This window comes from Cannabis sativa, chromosome 1 (assembly GCF_029168945.1).
Source record: "Cannabis sativa cultivar Pink pepper isolate KNU-18-1 chromosome 1, ASM2916894v1, whole genome shotgun sequence".
Classification (NCBI taxonomy): Eukaryota; Viridiplantae; Streptophyta; class Magnoliopsida; order Rosales; family Cannabaceae; genus Cannabis; species Cannabis sativa.
Genome location: NC_083601.1, coordinates 43,773,503 through 43,790,916, shown reverse-complemented (window position 1 = coordinate 43,790,916; position 17,414 = coordinate 43,773,503). Strand labels below are relative to the sequence as shown.

General features: G+C 34.4%; 2 protein-coding genes across 2 annotated transcripts; one reads left to right on the top strand and one right to left on the bottom strand.

Annotated features, from left to right (window-relative positions):
- Positions 1–223: 223 nt before the first annotated feature.
- On the top strand, positions 224–2,342 carry LOC115707281 (chlorophyll a-b binding protein 6, chloroplastic). Its single transcript, XM_030635192.2, has 4 exons — positions 224–682; positions 778–880; positions 1,524–1,812; positions 1,921–2,342. Exons 1-4 carry the CDS (start codon positions 495–497, stop codon positions 2,064–2,066), a joined length of 726 nt encoding a protein of 241 aa, XP_030491052.1. The 5' UTR covers positions 224–494; the 3' UTR covers positions 2,067–2,342.
- A 12,741-nt stretch (positions 2,343–15,083) lies between these two features.
- Positions 15,084–17,034, bottom strand: LOC115707276 (protein PYRICULARIA ORYZAE RESISTANCE 21). The gene is made up of 3 exons (XM_030635187.2): positions 16,660–17,034; positions 16,241–16,325; positions 15,084–16,060 (listed from the first exon to the last, which is right to left on the bottom strand). The coding sequence occupies exons 1-3, from the start codon at positions 16,669–16,671 to the stop codon at positions 15,393–15,395; spliced, it is 765 nt and encodes a 254-aa protein (XP_030491047.1). The 5' UTR covers positions 16,672–17,034; the 3' UTR covers positions 15,084–15,392.
- Positions 17,035–17,414: the final 380 nt, after the last annotated feature.

Genomic DNA, 17,414 nt, shown 5'->3' with positions numbered 1-17,414 from the left:
TTTTTTTTATTCTTTTCAAAGCAATACAACAGTATAGTCTATGTATACCTAATTATCTGACTACTGCTACTTCCCAAATTGGCAGGTTATTAGCTATTGAAGATAATTTTTTTCTGGGAAAAACAATAAATGGATAAGATTTTAAGGTTTCAAATTAACTGTTAGGATTAGTAAAAAAATTCAATATATTTTGTATCACAGCTGTTGAAAAGAATTACGAAAAATGAGACATTGAACACAATGCACTCTCCACCATTCATTAATGAGGAAATTTGAAGCCACACATAAACTGGATATTCCTCTATGTTATCACCACTCTTAGGATTGAGAAATTCCACGTGGCCCAATAAAAAGTAACACGCAAGCCACATTAGCCAATGACAATCCACTTTTGGATTCACCCAATATCTAATACATACTTCACTGCTTCTTTAATTTCCTACACATACCCAAATCTCTTTGAGTCTTCAACTCTAAAAAAACAATAATAAAAAATGGCAGCAAATACCTTAATGAGCTGTGGCATCGCCACCGCTTTCCCCTCTGTCCTTTCCTCCTCCAAGTCGAAATTCACCACATCCGGCCAGCTTCCCTGTGCCAATGCCTCGTCACGGTTCTCCATGACCGCCGACTGGATGCCGGGTCAGCCCCGCCCTCCTTACCTTGATGGCTCAGCACCCGGGTAACTGGAAAAAAAAAAGTGTTATGTGAAGTGTGTGATTATACTAATGTATTCAACTTTCTCTAACTATATTTTGGTTGATTTTGGGGTTTTAGTGACTTTGGTTTCGACCCACTTCGCCTTGGTGAAGTGCCTGAGAACTTGGAGAGGTTTAAAGAATCCGAGTTGATTCACTGCAGATGGGCTATGCTTGCTGTTGTAAGTCTTTCAAGTTCCACTCTTCACCTAATCAAATTTAATTTCAATTTTATATCATTGGCTAATAAAATCAAACACGTCTGATAGTAAAAATCTGTAGCAAATATACCTTAATCACTACAATTTTTGTTTGGGCAATGAGAACCTTTAAGTTTTGAGTTGATTAACTGCCTCTGAAAATCTCAAACATGGTTGTCCTTAAGCTTTTCCTGCATGAAATTTTGAAAATTTATCTATTTCTGTGTCACCATCAAACGTTTGTTTTTTAAGTTTACAAACCAATCTTTTTGCTGAAAAAAACTATAATATAACAGGGGAGTAGTAGCTCTACCTGAGGGTGCAAATGTCTACATTGCAAACAAAATAAATACGTACGGATCCCAACCAAGTCTCATATGGCCATTATAAAAACCATGAACCAAACTATAGAATGTTCTGAAATGATAGCTGCGTCTGTGGATGAATTAGTCTTTACCAAATCCAAAATCCCCTTAGCGGAGCTTCCCAGATGGCTTAGACAATATTTTTAGGATTTAATTATTTATAATAAGGGTAATTTGGTTATATTAAAAAATGTTAGGATGACAAAATATATATTCTTAATGATTAATATTCTATTCTTTGTTTTTCAATAATTTTGCAGCCAGGAATTTTGGTACCTGAGGCGTTGGGTTTGGGAAACTGGGTGAAGGCTCAAGAATGGGCAGCAGTTCCAGGAGGGCAAGCTACATACTTGGGAAACCCAGTTCCATGGGGTACTTTGCCTACCATTTTAGTCATTGAGTTCCTCTCCATTGCCTTTGTAGAGCACCAGCGTAGCATGGAAAAGGACCCTGAGAAGAGGAAGTACCCTGGTGGAGCTTTTGACCCCTTGGGCTACTCCAAAGACCCAGTCAAATTCAAGGAATACAAAGTCAAGGAGATCAAGAACGGTACGTAGAAATCACTATTGGACCCCATTATTGCCTACACAAAACAAATCTTTTACATATATATACAGTTAACTCACATTTATCAATTTTCGTGGTATGTATATATAGGACGACTTGCATTGTTGGCTTTCGTGGGGTTCTGTATTCAGCAAACAGCTTATCCTGGAACCGGTCCATTAGAGAATTTGGCTACTCACTTGGCTGACCCATGGCACAACAACATTGGAGATATCATTATCCCAAGATCGCTTTGAATTAAAAGTTTTAAATTAATTTACACTGATCGATCACATGTAAAATTCCATGTATCCACTTTGTAATATTGAATCCAAAGTCTTCACTCTTGATTTGTTTGGTAATTAATGTATGTGAAGTGACTACCGGATATTCATTCGGAAGTAACTAGTAAGGATCTGTATGTGACCTCATGCATATGTGTTTAACAGATCTTTATTATTACTGTGTACGACTAATTTTGTTTGTTGGTTTCATATAATAGATAGTTATAACGTACAAACATTGGCCGTCAACTACTCTGCATTCATGGCTTCAAAATTCTTACCGTAAATATGTATAACTGTACGTAATAATTAACATCCACAAGCAATAAAGCTATTATATAGTTTGTTAAGGGACTGAATGTTAATCTTATCATCTCATATATATACCTGATACCACATAAGACACAACTAACGCACCTTAATCTAAAACGTCGTACGTTGCATCGTTTATTTTATTTTATTTTTCTTTGAGGGGAGTAGCATTTAGTTATTAAACAAAGTTTCTTAAAAATAATTAATAAAAACAAATACATATATCATATATGAATGATGACACATAAGAGTTTCTTAATGCATTATGTTTTTAGTTTGGATAATACATTTCTAACAGAAGGTGGCCTAAGTGACGAATTGCCACGCAATGCATTGTATTTCGTTCGTTTGTGTTTTATTCAGGAATCAAATTTAATTTCCATTAATCATTGAACAAATTTATTTGACTAAGATAAGTTTTGGCAATTAATAAAAGATTACATATAACTGTTTAATTTTAATTTATTTTTTTTAAATAATTTATATATAAAAAGTTTCCGAAAATTCTAAAAGATTACCATGAATTTAAAATAATCATGAAATAACATCCATGATCACTACTTTTGTATAGCACACCAGAATCTACCATATCCAAACCCACCCGTACAGAAAACTTTCTTATCTAAAACATTTTTGTTTAATTTATTATTTAGATAGTTCAGTACTAAAAAACCAAATATGAAAATTCCAACAAACAGGAGTCTTGACCGTACAAACATTTCAAATCGATCGATCTTTATGATCAACAATTAATCAAATTATAAACCTATAAACTCACACATAATGCAAACTAGCTAGCTAGCGTAAATTACCAAATAACAAGTTCTGCACACACTTATTAATAACTTTAGTAATATACTTATTATATAATATAATAATACAATTACATGATTGAGCATGGTTCGGGAGTTTGTTGTTGATAGAAGACCAAGTAACAGTCCTTGTCATCACACGGTGGTGCAGTTGGTGGCCTTCCCCAATGGCACTGGCTCCAACAACCATCGTGTTGATGACATGGTTGACATGGTTGGCCGTGCCAGCATGGCCCACCACGTCGACCTTCTAAGCACTCCTTACAACACCGTCTACGAAACTGGCCACCTGGGCAGCCACATGGCGGTAATACCTCAACCTCAACTTCGACCTTAGAAATAGGAACTGGGCCTGGTTTTTCTTTTTGATCAATTTTGCCCATATTATTGTTTGGATTATTTTTATTAGAAATAGGAACTGGGCCTGGTTTTTCTTTTTGATCAATTTTGCCCATATTAATATTGTTATTAGTTCAACTAAATATACTAATTTTATATAATTTAATATAATAATTTTTAAAAAAATTAAGATTATATGTATGGAAATACTATAAGTATCACTGGTATAACCATATCAATAATCTTCTAAACATGAGATATTGAACGTGCCTGTACCTGTACGTAATTGTGCTTGAAAGAAAGTAATGCCAATATATACAGATTACGACAGTGCATGCTCAATATATTTACATAGATTATTAATGTTACCTAATTACCTGATATATATATATAATTTAAATTACATGCAATTATTCTTTAATTTATATCTATGCATGGACCATTAATTAATTTCTTTCGCAGTCCAATCTTTTCTCCACAGGGTGCGTGGAGGTTTCACCTCCCACTTTGATTTAATTTAAAGTTAATTAATTATATCTTCTATATATATATATAATATAAATCGTCTTAATTTTTGGTGCTTTCATTTTTATATTTTTAGCATGGCAGGGTGGGGTTATACTATATTTAATAAAACTAACTCTCAACCTGTCCACTTTCACCAATTGAGCTACCCACAACCAACCACTTTTAAACCCGCAAATAAATTAATTTTGAAAAGTAATTATAAATTCTAATTAAATACGATACACATAATAATTTCCAATATTTTACTTAATTAGTGCCATCCCTTTAAAGAAAAAATTATATATGTATAGTAGGCATTGACTCATAGCCATGCTTTATATTGCTAGTAGTAGGGATAGAAATGGAAAATTGTTATAAGGTATTATGTGTCTGTATTAAATACTTTTATAAGGTGGCATATACTATAAATAATAAATAATTTTTCATAATTATTATTAAAATAAAATAAATAGAACAACTTTTATGTGCTTTAAAATAATGTAATTAGATATATCATAAAAAAAAAAAATTATTTTAGTGAAATTTTTTTAGTTATAATATAACAAAAGGTTGTTTTCCAAAAAATATATATTTTTAACTAAAACATATATATAAATATATATATATACATATACAGCACATCCTCTGTAGAAATTACTATTGCATATTTCTTATGCTTACGTACGTAGTTTTTAAGGATAATTTTGTTAGTGTTAATTCCCCACATTCTGATTCAGCAAAAATGCTCGAATACGAAGCTCCTTAGCATGAGAAATACATAATTTCTGAGTCCAGAACAAATTGTTTTCTAATACATAATTTCTGAATAAAATAGATCCTTGTATACCTATTACATAATTTCTGAATCCAGAACAAATTGTTTTCTTTCTTCCCTTCCCTATAATTACAAATCAAAAAAGAAGATGATAAAGGAAATAGAAGAGAGTGTATATCCCCACTCCAGGCCCCTTAATTGACAAAAACCTACGGGACCAGGCCAGGCCAGGCCATTGGAGTGATATCTATGATTGAATGGGCTAAAGCCCAATAAGTCTCATTCATGGGCCTCAGCAATGGATGTTAAAGATGGGCGCCATTTGGGAGATGGGCCTTGTTCATTCCCATAACTATAAGCCGAATTAGAAATGCCTTTGGTCTGGCACTGCAAAAGAAACTCCAGTTGCTCCCTAGTAATCTTGATCTTGATCTTCTGACTCTTGTTGTTGTAGCTAATAATTTGGTCGTGATCTTGATTATCATTTTTATTCTCAACTTCAGCTCTTTTTGGACAAGTTAATATATTAAACAATATGAGTTCTGAGACCAGAAAGTATACCTCTCCAGCTTCAAGCTTGGTTTTCGGACTTAGTGGAGAAAAGGGTTGGGAGTGGTGAACAAGAATGTAGCCAACGTAAGAGGTAATAATCTTGTTGACTGGAGTTAACCCTTTAAACCTTAGTATTTCTCCATTGTAGCTAACTACTCTAACTATATCATCGTTATTTATGGATTGATAAGACGACATAACTTGTACGCAGTTCCCCATGGTTTTTTTATGTGTGTGGTTTGTTTTTTGTACATGTAATGGATTGAATTGATAAAAGCTAGCTCTGTTTCCTATTCTTAGAACGTGTTAAGATATATATATATATATACGTTCATACACAATAAAATGTAGGAGGTATAAGTTTTTGAAGTGCGAACCACGTTGTACATTTAATTATATTATTGTAATAAACTAGCTAGTTTATATTATTAGGCCTTTCTGTCTTTTGTTTTTGGTTTGTGGGGGGTTGTATACTGGACTGTGCAAGACCTTTGACCTTTAGGAAACGTTAGGGAATAAGAAGTATTATATGTCAAATATATATATATATATCCCAATAAAGTCAAATGCCTCCCTCACTCACATTATGTACATTTCTGTTTGCTGATCAACTAAATAGTGCTAAGGAACATAAAAAGTGCTATTAAATTTAAAATAAATTAAGTCAACTATATATAGAGAATAATAAATTTATGTTTGGTAGAGCTAGCTAGCTTAAATATATATATAGATAATAATAAACTAAGCAATTTTAATACTAAATTGGATTATATATAATCCGGGTGTTAAACTACGGTGACATTATTATCTATAGAATAATTTGAATATGCGAAAAAGAAGAGTGCATATATCATAATATATATTTTTCTTTTCTTATTTATTTAATGAACGAAGAAGAAAAAAGGAATGTTGTTGATCTACAAATTTGCTCTCCTATTCTTTTCCCATTATTCTACTTAGTACGTACGATTTATTTTTAATTTTGATATATTATGAAGACTAATAACTACGGAGAAAGGATAACAGAGCCATCCCTCAATTTTTTTAGGGTAATATCATTTTTTTAAAAAAAAAAAAAAATCAAGCATTTATATGTATAATAACAAATATTTTGTTTTTTAAGGTACACTTTATTTGTTACAATCTCATAAATATAGGACATAAATTAAATTTCTTATATATAGTTTTTTTTTATGTCTTTTTGCATGAAATTTTCCTTTATATATATTTCTTCACGATTGAATTCAGCTGGTAGTTGCAGAATTAATAGTAAACAATTTAGGAAAATATAAGACAATCTTTGTTAAATATCAAAGTATAGTAAGTATTTCCATATAATAATAAATTCTCGTGATGATACCAACATAGATAGACTACATTAATACAAAGTAACTCTATATATAAATTTAATTATTATTTTTTTTAATAAATGTATCTCTATATAATTCCATTTATTATTTATTATTATATATTATGGAAACATGTACAGTAGTCATGTAGTATCAACTACTATACTTTTTTTTCACAAAGTAACTACTATATATACTTCATGTGAAGAAAGAAATGAAAAAAAAAAACATTATTTGATGATATGAATGCAATTGCTATTGGTGCTTCCCGACCAAACCGGCCCGCTGTGGTGTATTTTTATTTATTTTTTATTATACCACTTTTTTATATTGAAAAAAATAAAATTGTTGCATTGTTCATACATACCATATTATTGAACTAATATCATATGTATTACAATAATATTCATAAAAATGTCCTTATAACTTTTACATATATAATACATTTAATATATATTATATATAATTTCGATATATTGATTAAAAAATTTACTAAATATCATGTTTAAATGATTTCAAAGATAAATTATCCCAAGTTTAATCCTAAGTTTTTCTTTTTAAAAAAATGAACATATTTTAAACAATCATTTTGCATTTAATTATTATTATATCTAAAATAATATTATAGGGTTATTAAACCTTACAACAAATTTTAAGTGAGAAAGTGAAATTATTACCCTAATATCAATATATATAATTTATTAAAACTTACTACTTCTAGAAGTTAAAACTTAAAACTACTTTAGTATTTTTTCTTTTAGTCATTTATAGATACTTTGTGACTATGTTTAATTATACATATATTGTTTTATCTTAAATATAAATTATGTCGATGAATCAATATACTCAATAGGACATGAATGAACAGAAGTATAAAAGGAGCATATATAATATGAAAATTAATAAGCCACCCGAATCATGTACATCCTATAATAGTACTAATTTAGATAAGTAGTTTACGTAGGTTTTCAGTATGACTAAGCTAGCCATCTACCACACTATGCTATGCCTTAAATCTTTTTTGAGATAAATATTACTATAATTAAATTAATTAAATATTACTATAATTAAATTAAATTAATTGACCGTAAGGTTATGTAGGGTTGGTTTGTTTTTTTTTTGATGAAATATCAACTTCATTAAATTAACATTCTGAGTACAAAACATCCAGAATAGCAACTGGAGCATTAGACACAGAAATATTACAACCAGATAAGTACCGTGACATTCTAGCAACAACATGTGCTAGACGGTTTGCTGATCGTTTAACAAAACAGATTTTTATTAAAGGCATAGAAAGCAAAAGGGAACGACAGTCTTGAGCTAGATTTCCAAAGATGGAACAAAGAGGCAGAGAGCTACGAATAGCTTGAATAGAGACTAGACTGTCTGATTCCAGAACCACATGTTGCCAACCGTTATGTTTGATCCAACTTAGGGCCTCTTTGATACCCATGATCTCAACAACTTCAGGAGTAAAGGCACCATTAGCGCATTGAGCTGTAGCATCAATAAGAGACCCTGAGTTGTTTCTGGCAACCATTCCATAACCATATTGGTTTTCACTAGCAAATATCGCAGCATCAACATTGACCTTGATTGTATTAGTTTCTGGTTTAGACCATAGCTCAGCTCCATCATCAGAACTACCAAAGTAGATATGAGAGAGAGAGGTGTTATCCTGAGCTTTACGCCAGTGATCAAGAGCGATGCGGGCTGAAGACATAACATTTGCAACAGTAAGAACCTTGTCTTTCCACACAATTGAGTTTCTTGCCTTCCATAAGGACCACGCAACCATAGCCAACGAACAGACCCGATCAGAATCAAGAGACTGAAAGAGGCTGTCCAGCCAGTTGGCAAAGGAGAGATCAAGAGAGACTCCGGCAGGTAGGCCTATATGGTGCCAACAAGAAGAGGCAAAAATGCAAGAAAGCAGGATATGTGAGGTTGTTTCGGGAGCAGCTTGGCAGACAGGGCATACAGGTGGAACATCAACATGCTTGGTTCTAAGATTTACACGGATGTGCTTCAAAGCTCCCCGAAGCTTGGCAAAGACGCCAAAGGAAATTACGAACCTTCGGTGGGATTTTTAGTTGCCAAAGGTTCTTCCAAAAACCTGAATTGTTGCTACCAGTTCTGGGGTCTTTAGAAGCTTGGAGGATGCGATAAGCACTTTTGACAGAGAAATGACCAGAGCTTTCATTAGACCAGGACCAGAAGTCAGAAGAAGCAGAGAAGCTTAAAGGGATGCTTAAAATTAAATTAGCATCCCTTTCATTAAACATGTCTCGAACCAAATCGGTATCCCATCTTCTTTCATCAATTGAAAACAATGAGCTAACGGTATGACCAATAAGACCAATATGAGAAGAAGTGATGTAGGGATTACCAGAGTCAGGGAGCCACGGGTGATGCAGGATACTAGTAGAAGAGCCAGTACTGATAGTTCTTGTAACCCCTTTGCGAAGAAGATCCATAGAACTCCAGATGCTTCGCCAGACGAAACTAGGATTACGCCCCAACCCCGCAGAGAGATAGTCATCATGAGGAAAATAGCGGGCTTTATAGAGCCTGGAGACAAGGGAATCCGGGTAGCACAACAATCTCCAACCTTGTTTAGCTAACATAGCCAAGTTAAAATCATGGAGAAGACGAAAGCCTAAGCCACCTTCATCTTTTGGACGAGAAAGACGGTCCCAATTCATCCAAATAATTCCATTGCCCTGACTACTAGTTGTTTTCCACCAGAAACGAGCCATTAGCTTCTCAATTTCGTCACAAGTACCAAGTGGGATGAGAAAGACACTCATAGCATAAGTAGGGAGAGCTTGAACCACAGTCTTTAAAAGAATTTCCTTGCCCGCACTTGACAACAACTTCCCAGACCAGCTATTGATTCTGTTCAAAACCTTGTTCTTAAGGAAACCAAGAATAGCTTTCTTGTTTCTCCCTATAATGTTGGGGAGTCCCAAGTAAAAGCTATTTTCAAGAGCTTCAGGAATATGAAGAATGGAACAGATACTATCTCGAAGCTGAGCTTGAACATTGGGGCTGAAGAAAACAGAAGATTTAGCCAAATTAATTTGTTGACCCGATGCATTTTCGAATTGCCGAAGCAGAGACAAAACACTACCGGCCGAACCATTATGAGCTTGGCAAAAGACATAGCTGTCATCAGCAAACAGCATGTGAGAGACCATTGGCGCCCCTTGAGCAACACGGCAACCTTGAAGTAAACGCTCCCTCTCAAACTTAGAAATAAGAGCTGAGAAGCCTTCAGCACAGATAATAAATAAATAGGTAGAGAGCGGATCACCTTGGCGAATACCACGAGATGGAGTAATAGGTCCCATGACATGACCGTCATGAAAAATAGAATACCGAACACTAGTAACGCAGGCCATAATCAAAGTGACCCATCTGTGATCAAAGCCCATTTGAAGCATAATAGCTTGTAAGTAACCCCATTCAACGCGATCGTAGGCTTTGCTCATGTCAAGCTTTAGGGCCATGTAGCCTTTCTTCCCATGAACTTTCCTCTTGAGATAGTGCATTACTTCAAAAGCAATCATGATGTTGTCAGAGATCAAGCGACCCGGAATGAACGCACTCTGAGTGGGGGAGATAATGTGATCAATAAGAAGCTTCATACGGTTTGCTAGAACTTTCGCAATCACCTTGTAAGAGACATTGCATAAAGCTATAGGACGGAGATCACTCATAGAGCTTGGAGACTTCTTCTTAGGGACCAACACAAGATTTGTATCATTCAAGTGGTTTGGAAAAGTGGCCGAAGCAAAAAAATCACAAGTGGCATTAATCAAATCTTCCCCAACAATATGCCAATGTTTTTGAAAAAAGCCAGGTCCCATTCCGTCGGATCCCGGGGCCTTGTCGGGATGCATTTGGAAGAGAGCCAGCCGAACTTCCTCACTAGTGACCGGCTTCAACAACTCAAGATTCTGGGCAGTGGTAACCTTACAATGAACCCCATTTACAACCGGGTTCCAATCAACAATCCCAGCAGAATAAATATTGGTGAAGTAATCAACCATTACCTCTTCAAGACCATTGTTCCAAGCAGTCCATACACCAGAACTATTTTTAAGATATTGAATCTTATTGCTGCGTTTCCGATTACTAGCCATAGCATGAAAAAATTTTGAGTTTTTATCCCCACTATTTAGCCAAAATTGCTTTGATCTTTGCTTCCAATAAAGCTCTTGTTGGGCTAAAATCTCAAAATAATTATTTTGTTCATATCCGAAATCAACAATGGAAGAAGGGTCAGTATTACCTTTTAAGGAAGCAAGTTTTGCTTTGCTTTGCCTAATTCTTTTTTTGAAATTGCAAGTTAAGTTTCTGCCCCAAACAGCGAGCTCCTTGCTGCAGAGAGAGATTTTTTCATGAAGAGGCAGTGAGACGTTTTTATCCCAGCAGGCTTGTACGATTTGAACACAAAACGGCTCTCTAGTCCAGGCATTCTCGAAGCGGAACTGATGCACCATATCAGCAAGAACAGCAGGAGAAGGTTCAAGATAAATGGGCGTGTGATCTGAGGAGGAGACATCACCGTTTGATAACACAGCAGAAGGAAAAAGATCGAGCCAGAGGGAAGTAACTAGAGCCTTGTCGAGACGAATTTCTACCCAATTGTTCGTGCCTTTGCCTCGTTCCCATGTATACGGATGGCCATGGAGTTCCATATCAGTCAAATTACAGTTGCATAGCACTTCTTGGAAACCAGTGATCAAAGAAGAAGGATAAAGTCTGCCCCCTTTTTTCTCACTTTGGTTGCCTATGTTGTTGATATCGCCTATGATGCACCATGGAAGTTGAGACTCACCATAAAGAGAGGTGATTAGTTGCCAAGTTTTGAACCGCAAGCTACGATTTGGTTCCCCATATAAACCGGTCAAACGCCAAGTAGGAAGGTTTGGAGTAGAGATTTCGATGTCGATGTGGCTGTGCGAAAAACCCAGCAACCGCACTTCATCACTGTACTTCCATAAAAGTGCAATCCCACCCTTATGACCATTAGCATCAACACTGTAAGCACCCTCAAAGCCCAATTTAATTCTCATTCTTTCAATATTATCACTTTTACACAAAGTTTCACATAAAAAGATAAACTTGGGTTTCTTTTGAACAACAACGTTCTCAAGGAATTGTCTGGCCTGTGGGTTCCCAAGCCCACGGCAATTCCAACTCAAGATACTCATAACAATTGGTGGGCCTGGATACCAGAACCCACCGAATTCAAGTTTTTTGAAACAATCTCAGCCTGGCCCGAAGCATCAGTAGGCCCATTACTCTTCTCTGCAGCAAAACGTTTCCTTTTTAATTCTGCTTGAGTCAATTCCTCATCAGCATGTTGACTATCATAAAGCATAATCCCTTTATTTTTGGTTTTAGATTGAGAGATATCAGGGGAAGATATTCCCATGAATTTCGGATTAGCTGGCTGCCCGAAATCTGCTCCAGCCGGATTGGCGTTCACACCAGGAGCTGAAAATGCAGAAGCTTTTCCTGACCGTAGGAATGGTGATGTAGCAAAGTTCTGGTGTCGACGAGGGAGAGCCTTTAAGCCTATACCGTAAGGCTTCACAATCAGATGGGGAGGTGTATCGAACCTACGAGAACATGACCTCTCGGAGTGTCCCATGAGACCGCAAATGAAACAAAAAGTAGGGACGTTTTCATAGCGAAAAGTAGCATGAAAGAAGTTACCGTCTTTTTTACGGAACTTCATACGTCGTTTAAGTGGAAGATCAAGAGAAAGAGTCACTCTAACCCGAAGGTATTCCCTCCACACCCCAGTGAAGTTATTCGGATCCGATTCAATGAAATTGCCTACATAATTCCCAGCATCCTTAGCCACCTTCATGTTCATAAAACCGGACTGCAAATCGTGAATTTGTAGCCATAAATCAAGAGAATTAAGGCTCAGTGTGCGGGGGTTATCACCGTCTTTGAGTCGGATTAAGACCCGCGGTTTGCGATCGTAAGTCCAAGGACTGCCTTCTATAACACGCTGAATATCTAACTCGTGGTAGAACTGAAACAAGAACCTGTTCTGATCTAGTTGCTTCGCATACATACCCTTACCGGGTCTCCATAAGTCAGCCATCATATTCTGAAAAATTCGAAAGTCTGAGACCTTTCCTATTAGCAGTCGCCCAACGAGACACCATCTGGTGTCAATAGCCTGGTCGTCTTCCTCTTCAGCTTCTTCATAAAAAACCTCCTCTGCATCTTCTTCTTCAAGTTGGACGTTTTTCCAACGTTCATCAATATCATCCATGTTGAGGCTGCTAGAAGCTATATGGAACAAAGCCACGAACCACTCAAAACAAAATACGTACACAGCCAAAGACAGAAAAGAACAAATAGCAGTCAATAGAAAATCACAATGCATACACTCAAAAAGAGAGACAGAACAAAACTCTCAAAACAGAGAGACTAGTAAACATTCGTTATCGTTGTTTTCCGTCATTAAACCACTGTTAAAAGTTTATCAAACACACATAGTTAGTAGGGTTGGTTTGTTTATTAGCTAGCTAGCACAAGAAATTAAAGGCCAACAAAAAGGCATAAAGAGCAAATATAATTGGGTTTTTACACACATATTTAAATTTTTTACTTTTTTACATTTTTATTTTATTGAGGGGTGGAATTTTTTTAAAAAATACTGTGTACTGTGTTAAATTTTTACGGTTGTTTCATTGTTGTTTTTTAATTGTTTCATTGTTATTTTAATTATTTATTTGTTTTGTAGAAATACAATGTTTTTGTAAAAGAATTGAGTGTGACAGTAAAATTATAAACTTTTGTCCAAAATTTCCCATATAATTTTTGAAAAGTAATAATTACCTAAATCTGAAAGTATATTTGATCATTTACACCTACTCAAACAACCACATATGTATAAAGTTGGTTTTGTTTAAAAGCTAGCTTAACAACTAAAGTCTAAAAGAAAGAGCACTTTGCTATTTATATACCACATACATAGCTCTGTTTAATTACTTAATTTTTTATATTTTTGATTTATAAAAAGGACAGCTAATTAAGAAGTTAATAAGAGAATCATAATTAGTAGAATAGCTTAAAGAAACAGTTTTCGTACTGGCCAGTGGCCACCGACAACAACATAAGTCGATTGCTTAAAATATATTTTTATTTTCTTTCCAAGGTCCAATTAATTTTTTCTATATATATCTTAGTTAACAAGAAACGTTAATTGGACTATTCTCCCAAGAAAAAGAGAAAGTACTGTATTAACATAAGTTACCACTAATTTATTAACTCATAATTAATTTAGTACTTGTGCAACGTATACTGTAACTGTATATATATATAGTTTTTCTTTCAGTTAAGATAGGTTAGAACTTAGAATATGTTAAATATAAATTTGATTATTAATTATCCCTCGTAGTTAATTTCTTTAACCAAAGCATTCATAATTTTCGTCATTAAAAAAGAGCAATAAAAAGATTCTTTGCCTATCACATGCTTGGTTGGATATTACCATATAACTGCCCTCGACATATATAAACAATTGTATTATATCAATTTAAATTTGACACGTCAATTAATTTATTATTTATTAAAAAATTAACTATCTATATATACAGTTTTTCCTCTTAAAATACTTAAATTAATTGATGTGTCACAATAAAATTTGTTTAATACACTATAAAACACAATTTTTTAACGGAAGATCTCGATCCAATAATGTGTTATTATACAATAAGAAATTTAATTATGTAACAAACAACCAATTTAATTATTATAAGGTGTTTATGACAACTATTGGAGTAGGCGCATTTCGTTGTAATATTTAAATGAAACGTGAACAATCATTTAAGAAGAGAGTCTTCCTCAATGATCAGATTTGAATTGAATATAGACATAGAAGATTCACAATTGATGTTTATATAAATATGTATATCATCATCTCATATATAAAAATTTATAAACCAATCAATCTTACACTTTGTGATGCTTTGAGTGCCTAAAACCTTATCATTTTAACTTTTTTAATTTCCATGACAACGAGGTTCAAATAAAACAGACAAACATCAATTATATATAAAAATAGGAAAAGTCATGAAAAAGCAGGGACACCAACTGAAGGAAATGATTGATAAAGAAATCTACAACTTCAATAATTATTTTCTGAAAAGAAAAAATCCATGCGCCAACTCATGTATATTTAACTATTTTAATCCACCATAATGATCCATCGATTACGACTACATCGACTCAAAAACATCAGCAATAAAACCAAAATAATTTCATTACCACAATGAAAAAGTAAATCAAAGAAAAATATCACTCATAAAGCAAAAAGTGGTTTCACATTAGAGATGAGATGGCTAAATGTACAATGCACATTACATATATATTGCTAGCTTGATCACCACTTTAATTTCTCGTTCAGTTGTCATTTAACAATACATATACGAGACTCAATTAATTACCCTCATCATCATCATCATCACAGACAATATAAAACATTGGTTACAAATTTTAATTTATTATTTCATGTCTTTTTATTATTTTTGTTGTTCTCTTTTAATAACACGATGAATTAACAGCATTGCTCGCTATCGCCTTGGCCCCATGAGGTGTAACCGTTTTTTGTAATTTACATGACCGTGCAACCTCCAGGGTTATCATCACATACATACTCACACCTGTTCACTTGGTAACCCCTTCCTCCACCGTAACTATCGTACACCGGCCTTCCATAATACCCATCGTATTGATAACATGGGGGTGGGCCTGGTGGGCCCCCAAAACCATTTACACACGGCCCACCACCGTGGCCTCCGTAGCACTCCGAGCAGCACGTGCGGTAGTACGGAAATGGTGGGTACCCAGTACAGGGCGCCGCCGGTGCCGGTTCCTTTGGTGGAGCTGGGGCTGGAGCTGGAGCAGGAGCAGGGGCAGGGGCAGGAGGGTTTGGTTTCGGCTTTTCTGGTTCTTTGGGCTTTTCCTTGGGCTTCTCTGGCTCTTTAGGCTTTTCTTTCGGCTTCTCTGGCTCTTTAGGCTTTTCTTTTGGTTTCTCTGGCTCCTTAGGCTTTTCCTTCGGCTTCTCTGGCTCCTTAGGCTTTTCTTTTGGTTTTTCTGGCTCTTTGGGCTTTTCCTTGGGCTTTTCTGGCTCCTTTGGTTTTTCAGGTACTTTGATAGTAATCTCCTTAAGAGAGTCTCCGGCTTTGCAGATAATCTTTTCTTTGATCTTATCAGGAGAGCAGCAAACCACTTTGATGGTCACTGTGTTGTTTTTTTCATCAAATACCTGGTCTTGTATTTCTCTTGTTCAAAAAAACAGATCACAATACACAGCACATAATAACTCAGTTTTCGTTACATAATAAACTCACACTAATTAAATCTATTCAATTGTTAAAATGTTCAAAACATATATTACCGAACAATGAGAGAGATCTTTCAAAATAAAATTTAGAAATATCATTGGAGAGAGAAACTCACGAGGAAATTTACAGAGTGTTTTCTTGATTTTCTTGTAGCATCGATGGCACTGAAGGTCCACCTTCAGCACCATTATGACAACTTGCTGTGGTTCAATAAATTCATAACACAAAAAGTTAAAACAGAGAAAGAAAGAAAAAAAATCAAATCATGACATATTAATATTCAGGAGGTAGACAAAAATACAGAATTCAGTAATTTTTAATCTGCGAAGAGACACAGTAAGCGCCAGAATAATAGATTCAGGTTCTGACAGAATTAAGAGATAGTAGTATAGTAGAATAGTGGGTGTTTCTTTTTAATTAAGATCAAGAAAAAGATATCCAAAAAAGCATAGCCACAGATTATAAAAGAAAGATAATTTTGAACCACAACAAATATACATTTATCTAAATAAAATGAAAAGTAATTTTAAGTACCTTTTCCCCCATAGCTATGAGGTTCTCAGATCTGAGCCTCAGCCGAAATGGTTTGTGGGAATTATTTAATTTAGAGTAGTAGTGGGAGAGTGGTGCTACTTCTATGAGGAGGGGTTTTAAAGTGTAGGAAGAGAGGAAAAAGCTGGTACAAGTATCTTAAGAGGATATAAACTATACCAAATTGGTGTTAAAGAAGACGCAAGCATTGCATTGATAACAAAATAAAGAAGCCAATGGGAAGTGAACACGTGTCGTTTGGTGTTGAAATTCATGCTATCATTGACATTGTCGTGACATTAGGAGGGGGATGCTAAGTTTTTTGATTGCTGCCTCTTCAATCTTTCACATCTGCATGTGCAATGCCCTGATAGACCCACCTCACCTTCCGGTTAAAAATTTAATAATATTTTATGAGAAAAATGTTATAGGACATTTTAATAGTATCTAATTATAAATTCCTGTAGCAACTAAGAAAATAACTTAAATTATAATAAAAAATCTTATAATAATCTAACATATAAATTATTTTAAAAAATTAAACCGTAAATTTAAAAAAAAAATTAAAAAAATAATATATAGAATAATTTCTCATATTTTTTGTGTGATTTATTTTATTAATGAGAAATGCTATAATAAAGTTGTATAATGAAAATAGAAAATAAAAATATATACTTTTAAGTAAAAATTATACTTTCATAAAATTAAGATTGTTAATATAATGCAGTTAGTTAAAATTAGTAATAATATTTTATTTG